We start from the raw sequence: 21,037 nt of genomic DNA on the forward strand, positions 1-21,037 counted from the left end.
TAAGTCATTGATGTAGATATTAAACAGAACTGGACCCGGAACTGATCCCTGTAGGACCCCAGTCAATATGCCCTTACAGATTTACTGTGAACTACTCTCATTTATCACCTTCTTATCTTCTAGGTGCAAACTGATTGCTTAATTATTTACTCCATTATCTTTCTGGGTACTGAAGTTAAACTGACTGGTCTGTAATTCCCCAGTTGTCCTTATTTCCCTTTTTATAGATTGGCACTATATTTGCCCTTTTCCAGTCTTCTGGACTCACTCCCATCTTCCATTATTTTTCGAAGATAATCACTAATGGCTCAGACCAGTCAGCTCCTGGAGTATTCTAGGATGTATTTCATCAGGCCCTGGTGACTTGAAGACATCTAACTTGTCTAAGTAATTTTTAACTTATTCTTTCCCTATTTTAGTCTCTGATTCTACCTACCTTTTGGTCAAATGAAGATAACTCTGATCCAAAGAACTTAACACATTTTATTGTTGTCATAAAAGGTGCTTAATAATATTTCTAGTAATACTTAGCCATTTGTACATTTCAGATGAAGCAGACTGGTAATGATGGCTACAACCCCACCTCTGTGGCAGAGTGGCTGGACTCCATTGAACTGGGTGACTATACCAAATCCTTTCTGATTAATGGCTATACATCGATGGACCTTGTGAAAAAAATCTGGGAGAGCGAATTAGTTAATGTAAGTTGATCTATTTGTAGAATTAAAAGCAATTCTGCTATGAACATACTTTTAAATACCCTTCAATGTGTCCCATTATAAATCAAAGAGATAATATGAAAAGAAATAGCAATATAAATTGATATTCTTATACTGTTCCTATCTCTTATTTATAGTTAAAGATTACAGCAGGGGTTCTCAAACTGGGGGTCAGGACCCCTCAGGGGATCATGAGGTTATTATGGGGGGGGTCATGAGCCGTCAGCCTCCATCCCCAAACCACGCTTCATCTCCAGCATTTATAATAGTGTTAAATATAAAAAAGGTGTTTTAAATTTATAAGGGCAGTCACACTCAGAGGTTTGCTGTGTGAAAAGGGTGACAAATGCAAAAATTTGAGAACCACTGCATTACAGCTTATATACCTTTAATTTTCATTTACTTGGTCCTTCTCTTAATCATGTAACTAAATTAGTATGGTATGTCTTTGGCTTCAGGAAGACTAACAACTCTTTTAAAGTACATTTTTCCTAAAAGTATATGAAAACAAAGGTGATAACTATAAAACATATTGTCTCCAGTTTGACTGAGAAGAATATAGCAACAATACTTGCAATAAGTTTGCTTATAATTTATTTTTTCATATACTCCGGCAAAATGAAGCATAGATAAAACAAGCCTTGAATGTACTCAAGAAACTATGTTTAAGGAACAAAATATTTTAACTCTTCACTTCTGATTGTAACCTTGTTTTCTTATCTCTCAGTTAAGACAGATTTGGTGATGCACAAATACCTGGAAGTTACTGTAAAGGTGTTATATATTGGCCATAGAGCAAGTCCCAATTTTGCACGGTTATAATAACTAACTTGACAGGTTTCAGAGTAGCAGCCGTGTTAGTCTGTATTCGCAAAAAGAAAAGGAGTACTTGTGGCATCTTAGCGGGGGGGGGGGAGGAGGAGGAAAACCTTTCATGTAAGTTTGCTTGTCACCATGAAAGGTTTTCCTCCTTCCCCCCCTCCTGCTGGTGATGGCTCATCTTAAGTGATCACTCTCCTTACAGTGTGTATAATAAAACCCATTGTTTCATGTTCTCTGTGTGTGTATATAAATCTCCCCACTGTATTTTCCACCGAATGCATCCGATGAAGTGAGCTGTAGCTCACGAAAGCTTATGCTCAGATAAATTTGTTAGTCTCTAAGGTGCCACAAGTACTCCTTTTCTTTTTGCGAATAACTAACTTGACAACACAACATTATCATATATAACTTCCACAGAGGCTAAGGTATCTGCAACTGAATTGTTGTCTGTTTGTAAAAGATGGATGCTACAACTGCTCCAAGCATCCATACGGACAGCTGAACTGGCCTGTAGGGGGTTCCCTGGATGGCAAAGACCACTTATGTCACGTGCTTTCTGCCCTCCCCACAGAAACAGAGGTACTCCTCTCCCTGGTGAAGAGGGCATTGTCATAGTGCTTCTATGCTCCATCAACCCCTGACTGCCAGAACAGTCCCTTGAGGGCCATAGGCAGCCAGGCATAAGTTAGAGTAGCTGCTCTAACTTATGCTGGGGAAAACTCAATGAACCCCAGGGTTGGGGAAGGGAGGGCATAAAGATGGTATAAAGCCATGTTCCACTATCCCCTGAGCTGCACAGAGCTCAGCTCAGATGCAGCCCAGAACAGGGACTTGAAAAAAGAGAATTCATAAATTGAAAGATAAAATTATTATGTGATACAATTTCTTCTCCTCACAATGGTCCCATGAAAATCCCATTACACGCATTTATTAACATGAAAATGGATTGATGTAAGGACCATTTTCTCCTCAGATGTTCTACACATGCATAATGCCCATTGAATTCAATGGGTATTGTATGAACATACCTGAAGACAGTTTAGAGGCTGATGTCCAGATCCTAGCTCTAAATGTGACTTTTTTTTAAAAAGTATAACTGTGAAGACTGAGGCAGAGTCAGTGAAATAAAATCAGAAAAACTTTATTTCAGAAGTTTACACAGACAAATAACCAGCACTGAGCTGAACAAGGTAATAGGTGGAGAACTTTGTTTCACAGGGCTCCCTGTCCATACTACCTATTCTGAAATAATTATGCACTTTGAACACTTTGCCAAAATCAATTGGCAACAAATTACCCTGTAGCTCCCCCCAGTGGCTCTTTAAACCTCATTAAAGGCTTCTGGCCTGATTCTGATCTCACTTAGACTAATGTAAATGAGGAGTAACTACACTGAAGTCAGTAGAGTTGCACTACTGTAAAACTGGTGTAAGTCAAATCAGAATAGGACCCTACAATTGTTAAAGATTAACCTTATATCTCCTTTGAGAATTGTCCCTGCTCATTCCCACTTTGGCAGACACCATCCTTGATGCCATCAGCTCTAGAATTATTTGAAAAGCAATAACTGTTGTAGCTACCCACCTCTTACCCACCAAACTGAACACTGCAGATTAAGTTATACAAGATTTCTTACTCTAACAATTCTCTGGTCCTAACCTTCTGCCATAAGCAGTAGAGGCTCAGAAGTGTCATCTCAGTCTATTCAATGTATATTTTACTCATTTCTTTTCTCTTTTGTTCTTTTCTTGTTAATTATTGTATATTAGCCTATTAACAACTGTATAAAATATAATTCAGTTAGCAAACTTGTAATTTAGGTAAGTATCTACTGATGTGTGCAGTTGTCATTTCCGATCTTTTCTCTCAGAAATCAATACAAATATTGGGTTTCAGGCATTGTGCATCCTGCTAAAACAAGATGTCCATCTCAGACCAACATGCCTGCTGTTTGAATTGCTTCTAAGAAGGTTCCACCACAAGCAGTTGTTTAGTATATACTGGCTTCACCTTGGGCCATACAAACCAGGAATTTATAATAAAAATTTTCATAATGAAAGAAACTGTAAAGGCAGAATCCTATAATTCTGGAACTATAGCTTCTGTTTTAATAAGTCAAAGCCCAAGTACTTGAAAGAGAGCAAAGAATCAGATCTGAAGCTCTAAAATCAATTCAAAATATTCTCAGTTGTGCTGTCCTCAATTGTGAAGTTCCAGAAGCATGATATCAAGAAGCACTTCATTGAGCCCAGCACAAATATCCAATAATAAATATATTAGAGACTGCAGATCTGAGCACCCCTTAATGTTGTCTCCAAGTCTATCCAGTGGAGTCTTTGAATCTGAACCCCTTCTTGGCTCTGTGTAAAGTATCTTTGAGTTCTCACTTAGTGCTTCATTCCTTTAAGTCAATGGAAGCCCTTCAGTGCTTTCTGAGAGGTGAACATTCTTCATCCTACTCTCCTATTTCAGACCTCTGTGTCAATATCTGTTTCTAAACCTGAGGCTCAAATTCATGAGTCTTTAGGTTCTGCATCTGTTCCATAACAATAATATTAAGTGTATGATATGAGTCTGAGATCAGTGGCCTCATCTGTTATCTTAAGATGTCGCTCATGATCGTATTCCTCAACTTCCACATGAGGTACTGGCCAAGGATACCTTGCTTCTTTGAGTGACTGCACACATCCATTCCGCATTACGCACAGTTGGAGATTTTTCACTTAGCAATACCCGTCAGAGCAGCCCTCTGCTGTGTTGTGCCACTGCACACAAATATAAAGGGCAGAGCCAACCCTGATCACCCTCTCAGTTCCCTCCTACTACCAGTGATGGTTGTTGGAGCTGCGATCCTTGCATTTGCAATTGTTACCCTATTTAGTGTACATAGTACCTGTAGTGTTAATTTTAGTGTAATTTAGAATCTATGTATGTAGTATAGATATAGTATAGATATAAGAGTAAATTTAGATAAGTATTTAGTAGTGTGAAGTTCCCAGTTCCCATCTGAGTATCAGCACTGGACTCACGCCTTATGGAAGTCTTCAAAATATTTGGTGAAAACCCCGAGTGGAGGCAAGGACATGGAGTCACTCAAAGAAAAACTCCAAGGCACAGTCTTTAAGCCAAGAGGGGTTGCTGACTTCAGAGCCTAGGAAACTTCCACTGAAACCAATTCCTGAAGTGCTGACACAACATTACCACAGAGCCAAGAGCCCTTTCTAGAGCTGTCTACTCCCAAGGCTTTTGAGGCAGCTCAAGAATTATCGAACCTGTTGGTACTGGTCGCCCCAGCTATTTAGCACGCCCACCTGGTATTGGCATCTGGCATACAACAGTACTGTGCATGGGGAATTGCATCTTCTGGATTCTCCTGTGGATGACTCAGAGAAGGCTTGACCTCAACAATCCTTAGCTTTCTTTTCTTCATCTCCTGATGAGGTGGTAATAACAGAGTCTGCTTCTCTCTCTCCCGCTCCTGACAATTACAGAGCTCATCAGAGCTTGTTTAGGAGGATGGCTGCAACTCAGGATATTCAACCAGGAGAGATGCAGAAAAAGTCACATGGGTTGATTGACATTTTAGCCTCGGCAGGACCCTCTAGGATAGCTCTCTCTATTAATGAGGTTATTCTGAAGCCTGACAGGGCATTATGGCAGACCTCATCTTCTATGCCTCTTATTGCAAAAAAGAGTGGAGAGAAGATTTAATGTCCCTTCATAGTGGTTTGAACATTTTTTATACCCATCTCCTCCTCTTTACCTAGTAGTCGCAGCTGCTAATGAAAAAGAGAGACAGTGATACCAGGTCTCAATGCCAAAAGGGAAAGAAGCAAAGAAGCTGGACCAATTTGGAAGGACGTTTTATTCCACATGAGATTTATAGCTTAGAATCGTGAACCATCATGTTCTGCTGGGTCAGTATGATTTTAGCCGGTGGGATGGATTCCTGAAATTTAAGGACAGGCTTCTGGACAAGGCAAAGCAAGAGTTCAGTGCTATGATGGAGGAGGGCAAGTTAGTTGCCAGAACAGCCTTACAGGCAAGTCTAGATGAGGCATATGCTATGGCTTGAGTTATGACTTCCTCTTCACTATATGGTATTCCTCTCAGTGGCAGTCATCAAATCTTCCCCCAGAGGTGCGACAAACCATCACACACTTCCCATTTGAAGGCTCCTTGCTTTCTGAAAAGACTGAGGAGAGGCTACATAGTCTTAAGGATTCAAGAACAATCCTTAAGTTTCTGGTGATTTATACACCAGCAACAACAACAAAAAAAGCTGTTCTACCCTAGCAGTCCCAACAGTTTCCACTTTTCATGCCTCGTACCCAGACCTGTCCAGAAAGAGGGGCAAAAGTTACAAGAGGGTCGTCCATCTGTTCTGTAGCTGCCAGTTCATCTAAAGACAGGTTTCAGTGTTAGTGTTAGTCTGTATCCGTAAAAAGAAAAGGAGTACTTGTGGCACCTAAGACACTAACAAATTTATTAGAGCATAAGCTTTTGTGAGCTACAGCTCACTTCATCGGATGTATTCAGGGGAAAATATAGTGGAGAGATTTTATATACACAGAGAACATGAAACTGTACAGATTGTAACAAGAGTGATCAGGAAAGGTGAGCTATTACCATCAGGAGAGCGGGGTGGCGGGACCTTTTGTAGTAATAAGGTAGGCCATTTCCAACAGGTGACAAGAACAGTAGGGGGAAAAATAAACAAGGGGAAATAGTTTTATTTTGTGTAATGACACATCCACTCCCAGTCTTTATTCAAGCCTAAGTTAATTGTATCCAGTTTGCATATTAATTCCAATTCAGCAGTCTCTCATTGGAGTCTGTTCTTGAAGTTTTTTTGTTGAAGGATAGCCACTCTCAGGTCTGTAATCGAGTGACCAAAGAGATTGAAGTGTTCTCCGACTGGTTTTTGAACGTTATAATTCTTGACGTCTGATTTGTGTCCATTTATTCTTTTACGTAGAAACTGTCCAGTTTGACCAATGTACATGGCAGAGGGGCATTGCTGGAACATGATGGCATATATCACATTGGTAGATGCGCAGGTGAATGAGCCTCTGATAGTGTGGCTGATGTGATTAGGCCCTATGATGGTGTCCCCTGAATAGATATGTGGACACAGTTGGCAACAGGCTTTGTTGCAAGGATAGGTTCCTGGGTTAGTGTTTTTGTTGTGTGGTTGTTGGTGAGTATTTGCTTCAGGTTGGGGGGCTGTCTGTGATCAAGGACTGGCCAGTCTCCCAAGATCTGTGAGAGTGATGGGTCATCCTTCAGGATAGGGTATAGATCCTTGATGATGCAACAAACTCATCCTCCTGACAAACATTTTTACCCATTGGTTGAGAGCAGTCTGCCACTCCCCAGAGTATCATCTTTCTCCACCCCAACATTTCCCAACCACCTATCCCACTTTCTAAGTGCTTGGTCCCACATCACATCACTGGGACATACCCTACAATTTGTTTCTATCCCTCCTTCTCACCATCCTTTCCTATCCCTTTTCAGGAACCACACTCACAAGAATGTAGTACTTCAGGACTCTAGTCTTTTCTCCTTGTGAGGGCCATAGAAGAAATTCCCATCTTGCTCAGGGGGAAGGGATTTTATTCCTGATAGTTCCTAATCCTGAAAGCAAAGTAGGGGGTTGTCAGGCCTATTTTAGATGTAAAAACACATAAATGAGTTTCTTATGAAAATAAATAATTATAATTATAATATAATTATAAATTAATTATAAATTATTTATGAAAATAATTATAAATAATTTATGAAAATAAAATTTCAGATAGTCACTCCCTAGCTTCTATTACCCCATCTCTAGATCCTTTAGATCTTTAGACAATTTAGACTGTCTAGATCAAAGGTTTGTGGGAGACTCCCCAGGTAGACTTATTTGCAACAAAAGCAAATAAAAATGTCAACTTTTGTTTCTTCCTGGGCAGGCCACAGCCCTCCTCCTATCCTGGTCAAAGGGTCTGCTGTCTGCCTTCCCTCCAATTCCACTCCTACCCAAGGTCTTGGCCAAAGTCAAACATGATCATGCTCACTTTATACTAATAGCCCCAGTGTGGCCCATCAGCATTAGTTCTCGACTCTGTTAGCCCTATCTGTCAGACCTCCACTGTCACTCCCATGAGATGTAGATGTGATCTTCCAGGACCTCAGCCACCTCCTTCATCCCAACCTGGAGTTTCTTCACCTGACATCATGGATACTTCATGGCTGAAACCCTTGGAAGGAGGTTGCTCTAAGGGAGTGCAGGAAGTTTTTCTACACAGTAGAGAGCCTTCAACTAGAACTACTTTCCTTGTTAAATGGAAAAGATTCTCCAATTAGTTCACACAGAAAGGCATTTCCCCAGCTAGAGCGCCTATTCATTGTATATTGGATTGTCTCTTGTTTTTGAAACAACAAAGGTTAGCTGTTAATTCCATCAGAGTCCGGATGGCAGCTATTTCAGCTTTTCACCCTCCCATGGATAACTGATTGGTTTTTTAAACCCCTATGTCCATCAGATTTCTGAAGGGTTTAGACAGATTATATCCACAGGTTCACAATCTGATCTCCCCGTGGAATTTAAATTTAGTTCTAGTGAAGTTGAAGGGCCTCTCCTTTTGAGCCACTAGAAACCTGTTCTTTGTTACACCTTTCTATGAAGGTGGATTTCTTGGTTTCAATTACCTTAGCCAGGAGAGTAGGAAAATTGTGAGCCTAAGTATCAGAACCTTATATGATCTCCTTTAGAGAAGATTTTTTTCTACTTCACCCCAAAGTTCCCAATTAAAGTGTATTCCAGTTTTCACATTAACCAAGCGTGTATATTTGCCAACTTCCTTTTCAAAGCCTCATTCGAGTAAAAGTAAAGAAAAACTTCATATTCTAGATGTTAGAAGAACTTTAACTTTTTACCTGGATCAGACTAGGCCATTTAGGTCTTCATCACAGCTGTTCACTGAGGGTTTGGACAGAATAAAGGGCCATCCAGTATCCATCAAAAGGATCTCTTCCTGGATTTCCAGATGTATTCATCTTGCTACTGACTGGCTGGTATTGCACCACCAGGTAGATTGTTGACTAATTTGACGGGGTTGTAGGCAACTTCCATGGCTTTTCTGGCTCACGTGTTCATCCTGGATATTTGTAAGACACCAACCTAGTCATTGATCAATATGTTTTCTTCTCACTAGGCCATCTCTTATCAGTTTAGAGATGATGCCAGATTTAGACAGGTGATACTACAATCCCTGTTCATGTGGACTCCGAAGCAGCCTCCAGCTCAAAGTATTGTGAGTCACCTATGGAGGAACGGACATGTGCAATCATTCAAAGATGAAGAAACAGTTACTAACCTTTTTCTGGAATTGTTTGTTTTGAAATGTGTTGCACATGTCCATTCCACATCATTCCCTCCTTCCTCTCTCTATCGGAGTCTTTCTGGTAGGAAGGAATTGAGAAAGGTCAGTGATAGCTCCATGCTTTAAATCTGCATGCAGTGGAGCGAGACAGCAGAGGACACCCATGCTGCCCGGACGGTACTGCTGAGGGAAAAATCTCCAATAACTGTGCATGAAGCATGCACACACCTACAGTGGAATGGACATGTGCACCACAGTTCAAAGAACAACAAGTACAGAAAAAGGTCAGTAACTGTTTCTGTCCATTTGAAGGGACAGACCTATACAGCACTAAGACAAATGGGTTTTGGGAGGGGGTTGTTGGTTTTTTTGCAAAGCAGAAGTAGGTTAGAACTGTCAGACCTCTGAATTTTACTGATTTGCTACAGAGCAGCTCTTATTCCAACATTAGTTCTAGCAGTCCCAGAGCAATTGCCATTTGGGTTACTATACCCAACAAAATGGATATTCTAAGAAAGCCTAAAGAGGAGGGCAGTTTGAGTCTTTGTCTGCAATAGAGGCCAACCCATTTAGCTACTGTATTTCCTCACTCCATCTTGCTGGCACAAAGCAACTATTTTGATATGCAACTTAACAGCTCTGAACTAATGCCTGCTACGATGTCTGTTGTTCTTTCCTTAACCGTTTCAAAATTCTCTCTCATTCCCTTGCACCGTGGAGTAGAATTACTTCAAATAGTTTAATCTTTGAAATCACAGGGAAAAAAGCACTATTCACTTCTTCATGCTGGCTTCCAACTTCCTTCTCTATCCTCTTTCAGGGACCCTGACTCTGTGAGTTAGACTCTGTTAGATTCACTTCTCCTACATTGGGATCAAAGATTTATGACAGCCTCCCAATCCTCCTCTATTGTGAATTTCTCAGGATGGTGAGATAGGATAGAGCTCACAATGTTTTAACAGCCCTGACTTCGGCTTGTCAGACTTAGTACTCAGTTCTCCTTGCCCTGAAAATGGAATTTCCAGTGTTTGTGTTCTTATCTTTCAGTTTTCCTAGTCCATGAGCAAGGTGAAATTCTATTTCCAGTTTTAGGTTCACTTTATCTAGCTTGGGTGAATGTTTAGACCTTTTCTAGAACTCAGTCTGGCTTTCTGAAAAAGGTTAAGCACATTCTTCTGAAATTGCCTAATTTGTCTAAAATGATGACCTATGCTTTTCCATGTAGATTAATAACAAAATGTTCCTTGCTCTTGCTCAGTGTCTTTTATTCTGAACTACTGATTCTCCCTGAAGAAATCTTGTTCATCTTTCATCTAGATTTGTTTATCTACCAGCCACAGCAGCAGTATTCCTCCACTACAAGAATCTTCTGCTTCCATACATTCTAAATGATTTCCTATATGGATGATTCATCTTTATCTTTATTGTGCATAATCATTTAGCTTCATGTGTTCTTAAATTTAATTCTTACCAGACTTGTATCTCCATAGTTTGAGCCTATGGGGAGTGTTCTTTATACTGTCTCTCCCAAATTGCATTTTTGGTTTAAATTATTTCCATGAGGTGGGTAAGAGAAATTCAGGCACTTATGTCAGATTAATCTTTCACGGACATCAGCAAGGAGGAGATTATGTTACTTTAAGGATGAATTTAGGGTGATAATGTATTTTTCAATTTCTCTTAAATTCATCTACTAATTTTCCACTCTTTTTCCCAGAATCACAAAGCTTGCCTGGGAAAGCCAGACTGCACAAATGAAGTTTTAAGAGCTGTAGGCTATCATTTGAAAAATTTGAACAAGAACGAATCTTTTAAAAAACCAGCTTTTTTTGAAGCGAACTCAAGGAAGGAAATAAACTCTTTTCAGATATTTTCAATACGGATCACAATCTGCAGAGATTTTCAAAATGAACCTTGCTCTGTGCTCAGATTTGCTATGACTGGATAGGTGTCCCACTAAGCAGTGTCAGTCTACTCCTGTAGAGCAAAGACAGGTACCACAGCTTGACTGAAAAATGCAAACCATATTCAGCTGACTTTTGTACAGATGCTATATGGTTATTCAGCTTTGCTCTCTCTATTCTGGGCCTAGATGAGATGCTTTTTCTCTCTTTTTTTTGGGGGGGGGGGAAGAGTATTCCATCAATCTCCCTTCAATTAAGAACATGAGTTCTTCTGTGGCTATTTTTACTGCTTAATCTCCCAAGAGTGCCATCTTCAGAGGCAATTCTGGAAGGAAAATGAAAAGTTTTTTTACCAGTTACTTACGAGCAACTGGCATTCTCAGACAATATTACCTCCTGTGCTATATTTCAAAATAGTTAAAAGGAACTGAGAATGTTTGGAGGCACAGCCCTTTAGACTCTCTCAGGACATTCATTTCTGACTGCAAAGTTTGCAATTGCTTTTCAAATAATTGCAGGACTTTTGGTGCTGAGAAGTGCTTCCAAGATTGTGGGACTTGTGTAAGTAATATTCTCTGGGAACTCAAGTTATTGGTAAGAAACTTTCCTGTTAAAAATGATGGGAGTTTGATAATTTTTTTTCTTTCAGATAACTTAAGAGCTCAGAGAATTCTGTCTGCTTTTCTGTGGAACTCCTTCCAGATGTTTAGGAGTTTTTCTCTAGTTTCTGTAGGTTTCAGGCAACAGCATGTGCCTGAACAGAGTCAAATTAGCCAAAGTTGGGCTCTGTGAATATGGACTTATAACAAATATATGTAGTTAAAAGTTAATAGATATCAGAGCAAGTTTAATGACAGTATTTTAAATTTAGGCAGATAACTTTAGGAGAGGCAGCCATTTTGATGTCCCTGGCTGGGAGTTCTGCTCTGATTCAAATTTTGCATTGTGATCATATGGATACATACATTTTTGCTTGTTAAGAAGGTCTGGTTCTCTACTAACATTTTATACATTTGGGGCCTGATTGAAAGCCCACTAAAATCAATAAGAATCTTACTTCACTAGCATTTCAATCAGGCCTTTCCTGAAGGGCTGTGGTGGATATGGACATGATATACTATTGTTAGTGGTGTTTTTTTTTTCTAGAAGTCATGCTTTTAACATACAGACACAGTATTTGTCCCACAGGGCTTTTACTCAATAGAATGTACCAATTTCACACTCCAGTAAATGATGGTGGAAGAAAGTGCAGAAGGCTCAGCGAACCCATTCACACTCACCCCTGCACAGGGATCAAACACAGTCTTTGTATTCCCAGGGTGCAATGTCCAGGATAATTTAGAATAGGTGATAGTGCTTGATTCTGCAAAAGGGGTGAGATGCATGCGAGGCCATAGACTGACCCCTTTATACACCAAGCATAGTTTAGGCACAATGCCTTCAGATGCTGCTGCTTTGTGGGGTTGGGTGGGTTGTATTACATGATCACACGCTATGGCTTAAATGTCATAAAAGAGTCCTTATGGTATAGAACTTATTTTCGCTTCATCTTATTAAATTGCCTCTTTGAATCCAGGATACCCACAACTACATTAAAATAATACTTAAACCCATCAAAACAAGGTATGTAAATCTGAAACGCATATTTTTTCTTCCACTTTTCTCCCAACCCGCTTGTTTTTGAAAATATGAAAAGCTCTTGCAGAATACCCTACAAAGCATTTTTTAAAAGATTTCCATTCACACTTTATTTTTAGATGGTATATTTCTTCCAATCTCTTCCTATCTCTGCTTGAATGCCGCTGCACTAGTAATGTATGGGGCAGAGCCAGCATAGTAGCATTGAGGGACATGAGACTGGGTCCAGCAGAGGTTAGACGGGAAGTGACATTTCCCATCTCTCACTCACACACTTCTGGCTCTGAACCTCCCTACCAGCAGGTTCCTTCTCATTCAAACCCCGGACTATTGCCGCCTCCTCCCCCAAGTATCTCTTCGATTTAGAAGGAGATCATATAAATACAGCCACTTTTCAGCCGTTAACTCAACAGTTTTCCGTTTTAAATAGTAGAGACTAATTCAGATTGTAATGAATGCTTTGCAATTTTTTCCAGTAATAAGAATTTCAAAAGACACTTCATTTATTTTACACTCCTATAATTTAAAGGAAGTCTATCAAAGGCCCAAAACGTAACCTAACTATTTTAAGTACTTTACAATTGTGTTTTGTGATCTTGAGAAGTCTGCAAACAAGTCATTTTGTTCAGCTGTTCCAGTGTAGTACGTATATTGGACTCTTGGTTGCACCCAGCTGTGCTAGATCTTCAAAGATTACAGCCAATGTGAAATGACTGAACCTGTCTATTCTTCTGTGAAGATGTATGATAGTTATATTAGGAACCAGGTATTTCTTGACTGTCTAGTTATTATGGGACTCTTTAAAGATTTCTAGCAGGCAGCATGAGTTACAGTTCTTTCAGCTACTAGTTATGTAGTCTATATATAGAGGTGATTAGCATATCTAAGAAATTCCTTTCCGTTGCATTTTGAGATGTTTATATATAAATAACCCAAAATACATACATCCACATGTGGGTATATATGTAAATAACCTCAAGTCTGAAACAAAGAATTCATGTATATGATTGATTTGAAGAAATGTGTAGGGGAAAAAGCTTCAAAATTCATTCAAATACATGCTCCCAGCTTGTCTTTTTGCAAACACCTGTTATATAGTATAAATAGTAGGACCACATACCTATAGTTAGGCAGTTTTTTGTGAATGTTTGACAATAGGATGGTTACTCATACACATAAAACATGACATTTTCAAGCACATTTTCATAACACTGCAAAGGAACTGAATGACTTATCTTGGCATGTTTTTTTTCTTGGTGAAGCTAAGTTGTGTGTATGAATTTGCTCTATAGCTCCTGAGAGTAATAAAATTCTATTGCATATATTAAATTAATTTGGTGCAAGCTGGTGCAACTGTAAATCCAAATGACAACTAATTCTTTTTGAAATAGTGTCAGTAATATGTTGTGTTCAGTAAGCAAATTGTGTGAAAACTATGTATACTGTAATTTGTTTCCCCATCCCCCATTTGGTTACGTGTTCAACATATCCAGGATATGTACTGAGATCCTCAAAGATCTTTGTATTGTACTGGGTTGTTTTTTAGTTTGGGGTTGTTGTTTTTTGTGGGGGGAGGGGCTCTGTTGTGCAAGGATGGAAATGCTCAGCTACTGTAGTCATATAGGTCAATTTCTTCTATTGGATCTTGCCTTTGGTCATGGAAAAGGATTCCTTCGGGAATCCTTTTCTTCCCACTTTGAATAATGGTAATGGCCTTATCAGTCACTGAGTCCTTGAACATCTATGATTGTTGCTGATTTTTCAAAAGCTATTATGCTTTTAATATTGCTGTCTTCTGCCAGATGTCCTATTGGAAGTTAACAATACTTGATATCCCGCAGTCATGTGTCTAATGTGGCAACAAGTTACTTCACTACCTTTGGATTCTCTGCTGAGGTTATGCTTGTTTTATGAACATCCTGTACTGACAGTATCTCCTGCGAATTGTGATTGCCTCACCTGTTGTCTGGCCTGATGCAAACTGTTTATCCTGCTCTTGATGGTAATACAAAACACCTTCTAAATATAACAGCAACTTTAGCCTATGCTGTTTCTAAGTGAAAGTTAGGATACTGGAAAAATTGCCAGGGCTTGCACAAGTTTTCCCCTGCACTACCATCTGCTCCCACTTCATTTTGGATCTCAACAAGGCTCAGATTCAGCGGAAAGTGGGTGGAAAAATAGTTCCTTTGGTTAATAAGTAGTTTGTTCAGTTTTACAATATACATAGGAGTAAACCAGAAGGTAGGGAACATTTCCACTGTGGATCTCATCAAAAGTATAAATAGTTTGCTGGTGAAATAGATAAGAAATTCACTATCTTGTGCAATTCTTCTTCAGAAACTAATTAATGAGACAATATATGTAAATATAACAATCAGTTTACCACTATATTTAATATTCTTTGGCGTTTGTCAGTTTAATAAAAATGGTTCACTCTCTAATAAGTTTCAAATAACATGACCATTATAACATGTTTGATTTAGCAAACATTGTAATTGAAAATGTCATATTTCTTTAAATTAAATTTAAAAATTTCACAGGGAAATTGAAAACTAAGATCTTCAGTTAACATAACCATGCCTTATAACAATGCCTCCTACTCCTCTCCTGATAGGCAAATGTTTGTTTTTATATTAGGACTGTTTTAAAGACAAGTTACAATTTTTTTACCCGTATCTTTCCTTAACACCTCCACTCTTTCTAAAACACGTTATAGTCAGATACTGAAACTGCTGATTGGCATTAATTTTAAGCACTAATAATCAAAGCTGAGCAATGTTAGAATCTATTGTGTGTTACTTGCAGGAGGATTTTCTTATAGTGGAACACTGTGCAGCACAAATGAGTCATTTATTATGTAGGTTTCAGAGTAGCAGCCGTGTTAGTCTGTATTCGCAAAAAGAAAAGGAGTACTTGTGGCACCTTAGAGACTAACAAATTTATTAGAGCATAAGCTTTCGTGAGCTACAGCTCACTTCATCGGATGCATGTGTTTATTATAGAGAGTTTCTCTGTTTGTTGAAGCAGAGGGTGCCCTCCTGTAAATATAATGAAGTCTTCCATCATACAGGAAAAAATAATCTGCCATATCATCTAATCAGCTCTATTAAATCTTAATGTTTTCCTTCTGAAGTCTCAGCATAGTATCTCCATTCTAAGGAGCACAAGAGCAAGATAATAAACTCAAGAGCAACCTTAGCATTCCTGCTGCCCTTAAGCAAGTAGAAAATGCCCCTGCCCGCCCGCGCGCGCGCACACACACACACTTACTTCACAGCCCACAGTCTCACACAGACAATAAATAAAATAGTTACCGTAGGCAACTTTGTTCCGCCTATAGTATGTTTGAACAACCCTGAACAACATAATTATACTTTACCTTCTTAACCCTTCTGGTATCAGTGAACATACATCACGAATACAATAAAATGCGACATGCAGTCAAAAGATGTGTCCCCTGTTCAGCTATCTTAATTCACATTATTTAAGACATTTAATCACCAGAAAAGCCTCATGAGAAGCACATCTCCTTTTGTTAAGGACCCAGCAAACGTGCAGTCTTACAACAGTCTCCTTCAGTACCATAAAAAAAATTATATAATAGAAGACACTCCCTCTAAAATCACTGAACAGTGACTATTTAAGTTTTGTCTTTGGATTCAAAAGCCTTTTTATAAGTCAGATAATGTTTGTTTAATTTTGATGGAACAAATTGTCAGGTTCAAGTTGCTACTTCCCATAGTTTTGGCTGCAGGCACTTAAAAATAGATTAGGTTTTGTGAAGACTGTATTTGAAGTCCATGGTAGATTATGTCAGCACAAATATACTGGGGCTAAAGTTATGAGCACATTTATACAGTGTTGTAAACCAATTTTAGTGTCTTTGTGTGGGAGAAACTTTGGTCAATTGTAGAGGTCACAGTGAAGAATCCCCAGTTCATAGGAAAGTGAAACCTGCAGAGTTTATATAATGTGTCCACACACTGCAGTACCACCCTTTTGCTTTTACAGGGACATTGCCAATTTTCAGATAGTGAATTGAATAATTCCCTTTGAATAACTTTCTCAGGGGGAAAAATGTTTAAAACATTAAAAATAATATTTTTTATTCAGGTGGTTCTGTTCCTTCATAGTTTTGAGACATCTTTATTGTGGGTCTCAGCCCATCTAAAACACAGCCAGAACCATGTCTTCCTCCACCCCCTTCCTTCTCATTGTATGCGTTGCTACCTAGGCTTCTTTCCCTTTCTGTTGCCTTGGCAGACAGCAACCCAACATTCCTAACCCTCACCGCACCTCCCCTCCCTGCTCCATCCCCTGCCAAGGACTGGAGACCACCACCCTGGCTCCCCAACCTGCTGGCTGCTTGGGCTTCCCAAACTCCTGTGGAGGAAGCCCAGTTATGAAATAGAAGAGCTATGAGTGGGCTCTGGCTCCTGTGGAGGAGGACATGAGATCCTGAACTTTCCCAGTTGCCCTTCCCTGCCTCCCCCCATCCAGATTCAGTGACGAAGGATGGAAACAACAAAGAGCTTGGCAACAATTTTAGTCACAGAGATAGTGAGGGAAAGACAGATTTTAGAGACCTTAGTTTTTGTTCTACAACAGGATTTAGGGGTGATAACTCCTCCCTCAGGTATCTACAAACACCAACATTGTTAGCATAGGTGAGGGTAGCATTTTGGAAATGTCAACAGTGGGTGTAATAGGGAGGAGGAGAAGCTGCTTTCATTTTAGCTGGAAAAGGCCTATTGCCTCGTCCAGTGCATCCCCAGAAAGTGAGGGATTATAGCCATCAATACATTTTTGAGATTTTGTCCATTTTCTTTAATGTCCTAAGCAATGAAGCTTCTGGCACTTCCCAGGGGAAACTATTCCATATTCTAATAGACCTCACTGTTGGGAATCCTTTGATATTTTATCTGCATTTTCTTTTATTAATTATATCCCATTATCTCTAGTTCAAATGTTTTCAACCTTTTTCTTTCTGAGGCCCCTCAACATGCTATAAAAACTCCACAGCCCTGCATATGCATGGTTTTCTGCATATAAAAGCCAGGACTGGTGTTAGGGGGTAGCAAACAGGGCAATTGCCTGGGGCCCCATGCAACAGGGGCCTCCGTGAATCTAAGTTGCTCAGGCTTTGGCTTCAGCCCCTGGTGGCAGGGCTTGGGGCCCCAGGCTTCAGCCCCATGTGGTGAGGCTTTGGCTTTCTGTGCTGGGCCCAAACGAGTCTAACACTGGCCCTGCTTGGAGGACCTAGTGAAACCTCCTCGCGGCCCCCAGAGGGGCCCTGGACCCCTGGTTGAGAATTTCTGCTCTAGTTATACCTTCTTCTGCAACTCCAAATAATAAATCTTCAATCCTAGCATCTACACCATTTCAGTATTTATAAGAACTTGTTGTTATTCCCTTCCCTTAGTAGTCACAATGTAACCAGACTATGCATACTTAGCTCTTTTGATCTTTTTTTTAATCTCAATTTCTCCAGCCTCCAGATTTGGGGTTTTATTTTTATTTATTTATTTATTTTTAAACCGTGATTCTCAAACTCATAGAAAGAAGTTAAAATACTATTTTCGTCAGCAGAAATATACGGATTTAAAAATTCCTTTATTGTAGAATTTGGATAGGAATTTAGGAAAGTGGGGGTAGAAGTGTGTGCATGTCCACTGATACACAGAACAGTATTCACATAATGAGTCTGCAGTATGGCTCGTTTAGATCTGCTTTTCTTAGTTTGCTAAAAGAATTTGAGAGAGCTTTCCACTTTGTCATGAAAAATGGCACCAATATGGTTCTAAGCATTGGGAAAATCCTGTATAATGTTAAATCTATGGCTGTTCAGGATCAGGAAGAAATAAAATAAAAATTTTGATTTGGGTGCCTAGTGACTAGCAAATGGTACAAACATTGAAAAAATGTAGTCAGAGTCTGATCTCCTTTACACTGATGTAAATCCATTGACGGTGGAGTTACTCTGGATTAACAACAATGTAACAGATCAAAATCTAGCAAAGTAGTATTTATATTTGTCACCCATAGCAATTATTCCTAGTAAAAAAAGAAAACCTAATTACATATCCATTCTCCTAACTGCTATTTTTATTATACATACAGGACTCAGCCCAAGGTTTTGGCCATCCTGCTTTCCTCAGGGGTTACACATCCAAGATGCTACACTACTATTTAAAACATCAGAGAGTCAAAACTAAACATCAGGGGTTGACGCAGCTGAGCTGCCTCACAGCTGATCGGCCAGCTACATCATCAAAGAGGATTCCCCCCTCATCATCCCCTCTTCATGCGTAAGCCACCTGAAGAAACAAAAAATGCAGCCATCATAATAACTACTGAAAATACTTGTCCTTTCAATAAAAAAAAGGAATCCATATACTGTACAGCAATAGAGCAGATTTATGAAAATCTATATAAGTGAATAAAGTGAATTAAACATTCATGTTCCCCAACCCAGGATGTTTCTACAATGTTTTCAATAAATATAACTAAACACAAATCAGTTTGTGCTTCCTGTCTTATGAGTTCAATATCTGGAAGATCTATATTAACAAGAACATTGATGCAGTACCTGAGGAAGATTGGATGGCAAAACTCTGGGCCGATTCCTAAATGTACACTATAAAAAGAGTACTAGAGAATGGATATGTATGTGATTTCTTTTGTTTAAACTAAGAACAATTTGCTAATGGGTATAATAAATTTAAATGCTGTAGAACCTATTCTCTTTCTTCTTACTAATCCTATTAGCACTGGGATGTACAGTGGATCTGGGATGGGATCACATAGGTTAATGGTATAGATAGACACCATTAACCTATGTGATCTGGTTTGATATGCGATTTTGTTTGTTAGTTTGTGGCTCCTGGAAAGTGGAAATTCAAAATGTGAATAAGGTGGAGAAATGAGATTGAGGAGTTGAATGTAATATTAAATATGCTTGTCATTTTGTCAAGATTTTTAAAATACAAGAGGATTTTCATATAAGGTCTGACTTTCCTCCCACTTAAACTAGTTTTACATTACAGTAACTCAGTTGCTTTTAGAGGAGTAACTCCTGACTGACACTGGTGTAGGTAAGAAGAGAATTGTGCCCAAAGTGTATACATCTCCACTGCATCTTTAGAATCAACGGTATTGAGATCTAGTATGCTCTCATGCTTAAGTGGGGATTTAATATAGCAAAAGAGGAGAAAAAAAATCACACCTGAATAAAAATGAGCAAACCAACTGAAGCTGACCTATAACTAAAGTTTGCACATACATTCTTCCCAGCAATATATCTTACAGAAGTTACATCTACCTATCAACAAATAAAGCCTTTTCATTTGTTAAGTAAATTTTGTTCTTCACAGTAACAAAAATAGTTATGTTCCTGAAATCATGACAGTTTGTGTTACATCAACTAAGGCTGTATTTAGTTCTTATTTTAGGCCTTTAGTACTCTTAGCCTCAACCTGACTATAATTGAAACACAAAATACCTTATTAATATCTAATGATTGCCTTTTCATTAAGTAAATGTTACAAATTACCATGCAAACCCCAGCCTCATGGATTAAAACATTTTCAAATTAAGTTTTAGATATGTTCAATTTGTGTTGTATATGCCAATGTGATCAGTCCCATAATAAGTAAATCTCCATGTTAACCAAGCTCTCCAATATTTGTCATGTCAGAAGATAAAATGATACAGGTGCCTCATAACATCTGTATGTTTTAAAAACAGTGGCATGTAATAAAATATTGAAATGTGTTTTATAATGAAGTGCTTCATAGTTATGGAACTCCTGGTCCTGAGAAGACTATAAATATAGTGGTGATTTAGCACTGGGGCTTGCACCAGCCAGGCTTTCATATACCAACCACCCTGGTGATGTCCAGTGACTAAGTGAACCGTTCAGGAGTCCACTTACATCATCAGACCTCATCTGCATTGGAATCATCATTTCTCATCTACACTGTGTGACATGACTAGGATGAAAGAATGGAGAAGAGGGAAAGGAGAGAGGATGGCTGTTGGGTGGGTTAGTAAACTATGTGATCATAACAAAGCAAAGGTCAGGGTCAAACGTAGGAGGAGATGAAGGGATTGTTATTAGGTTAGTTAAAATACCACAACAGGAAAGAATAAAAATAGGCAAGGGACTAACATACATGGAATGTGTGCGTCATACAACACAGAGAGAAAAGGTTTATTTAAAAAAGAAAAAATAGATGAGGGTTTATTTAATAAACAAAAACATGAAGATATATAGTAGCAGTTAGTTGTGATGTTCTATAACATACAAGATTATTTCCCCATCTTCCTTTTCCTTTGGTCTGTAAATGAGTAATTTGCAAGCTCTTTGGGGCAGGGAACTGCCTTCATGAATTTCCTGAAAGACATTAGAACACTATACAAGATATTGCCCAAAACTGTAGGCTGTACTGTTGATAATTAATCAAATGTTTATATAACACCAAAATGGAGCTCTGGAGAAAACTGGAAAGACCCAGACCATGTTTCAAAGCATCCACCATGTATCAGACGAGACAAAACACAGGATCTCATTTCAAGTGGT

At 39.0% G+C, this 21,037-nt stretch overlaps 1 protein-coding gene across 7 annotated transcripts in view; it reads left to right on the forward strand.

The window, feature by feature from the left end:
* ANKS1B (ankyrin repeat and sterile alpha motif domain containing 1B) overlaps window positions 1–21,037 on the forward strand; it is a 740,833-nt gene that overhangs the window by 479,148 nt on the left and 240,648 nt on the right. For all 7 annotated transcript variants that reach the window (XM_043491651.1, XM_043491643.1, XM_043491691.1 and 4 more), the window contains one exon: window positions 549–701. In XM_043491651.1, coding sequence (XP_043347586.1) covers window positions 549–701 — 153 coding nt within the window. The remainder of the gene's footprint in view (window positions 1–548; window positions 702–21,037) is intronic.

The sequence above is a fragment of the Dermochelys coriacea genome, chromosome 1 (assembly GCF_009764565.3).
Source record: "Dermochelys coriacea isolate rDerCor1 chromosome 1, rDerCor1.pri.v4, whole genome shotgun sequence".
Classification (NCBI taxonomy): Eukaryota; Metazoa; Chordata; order Testudines; family Dermochelyidae; genus Dermochelys; species Dermochelys coriacea.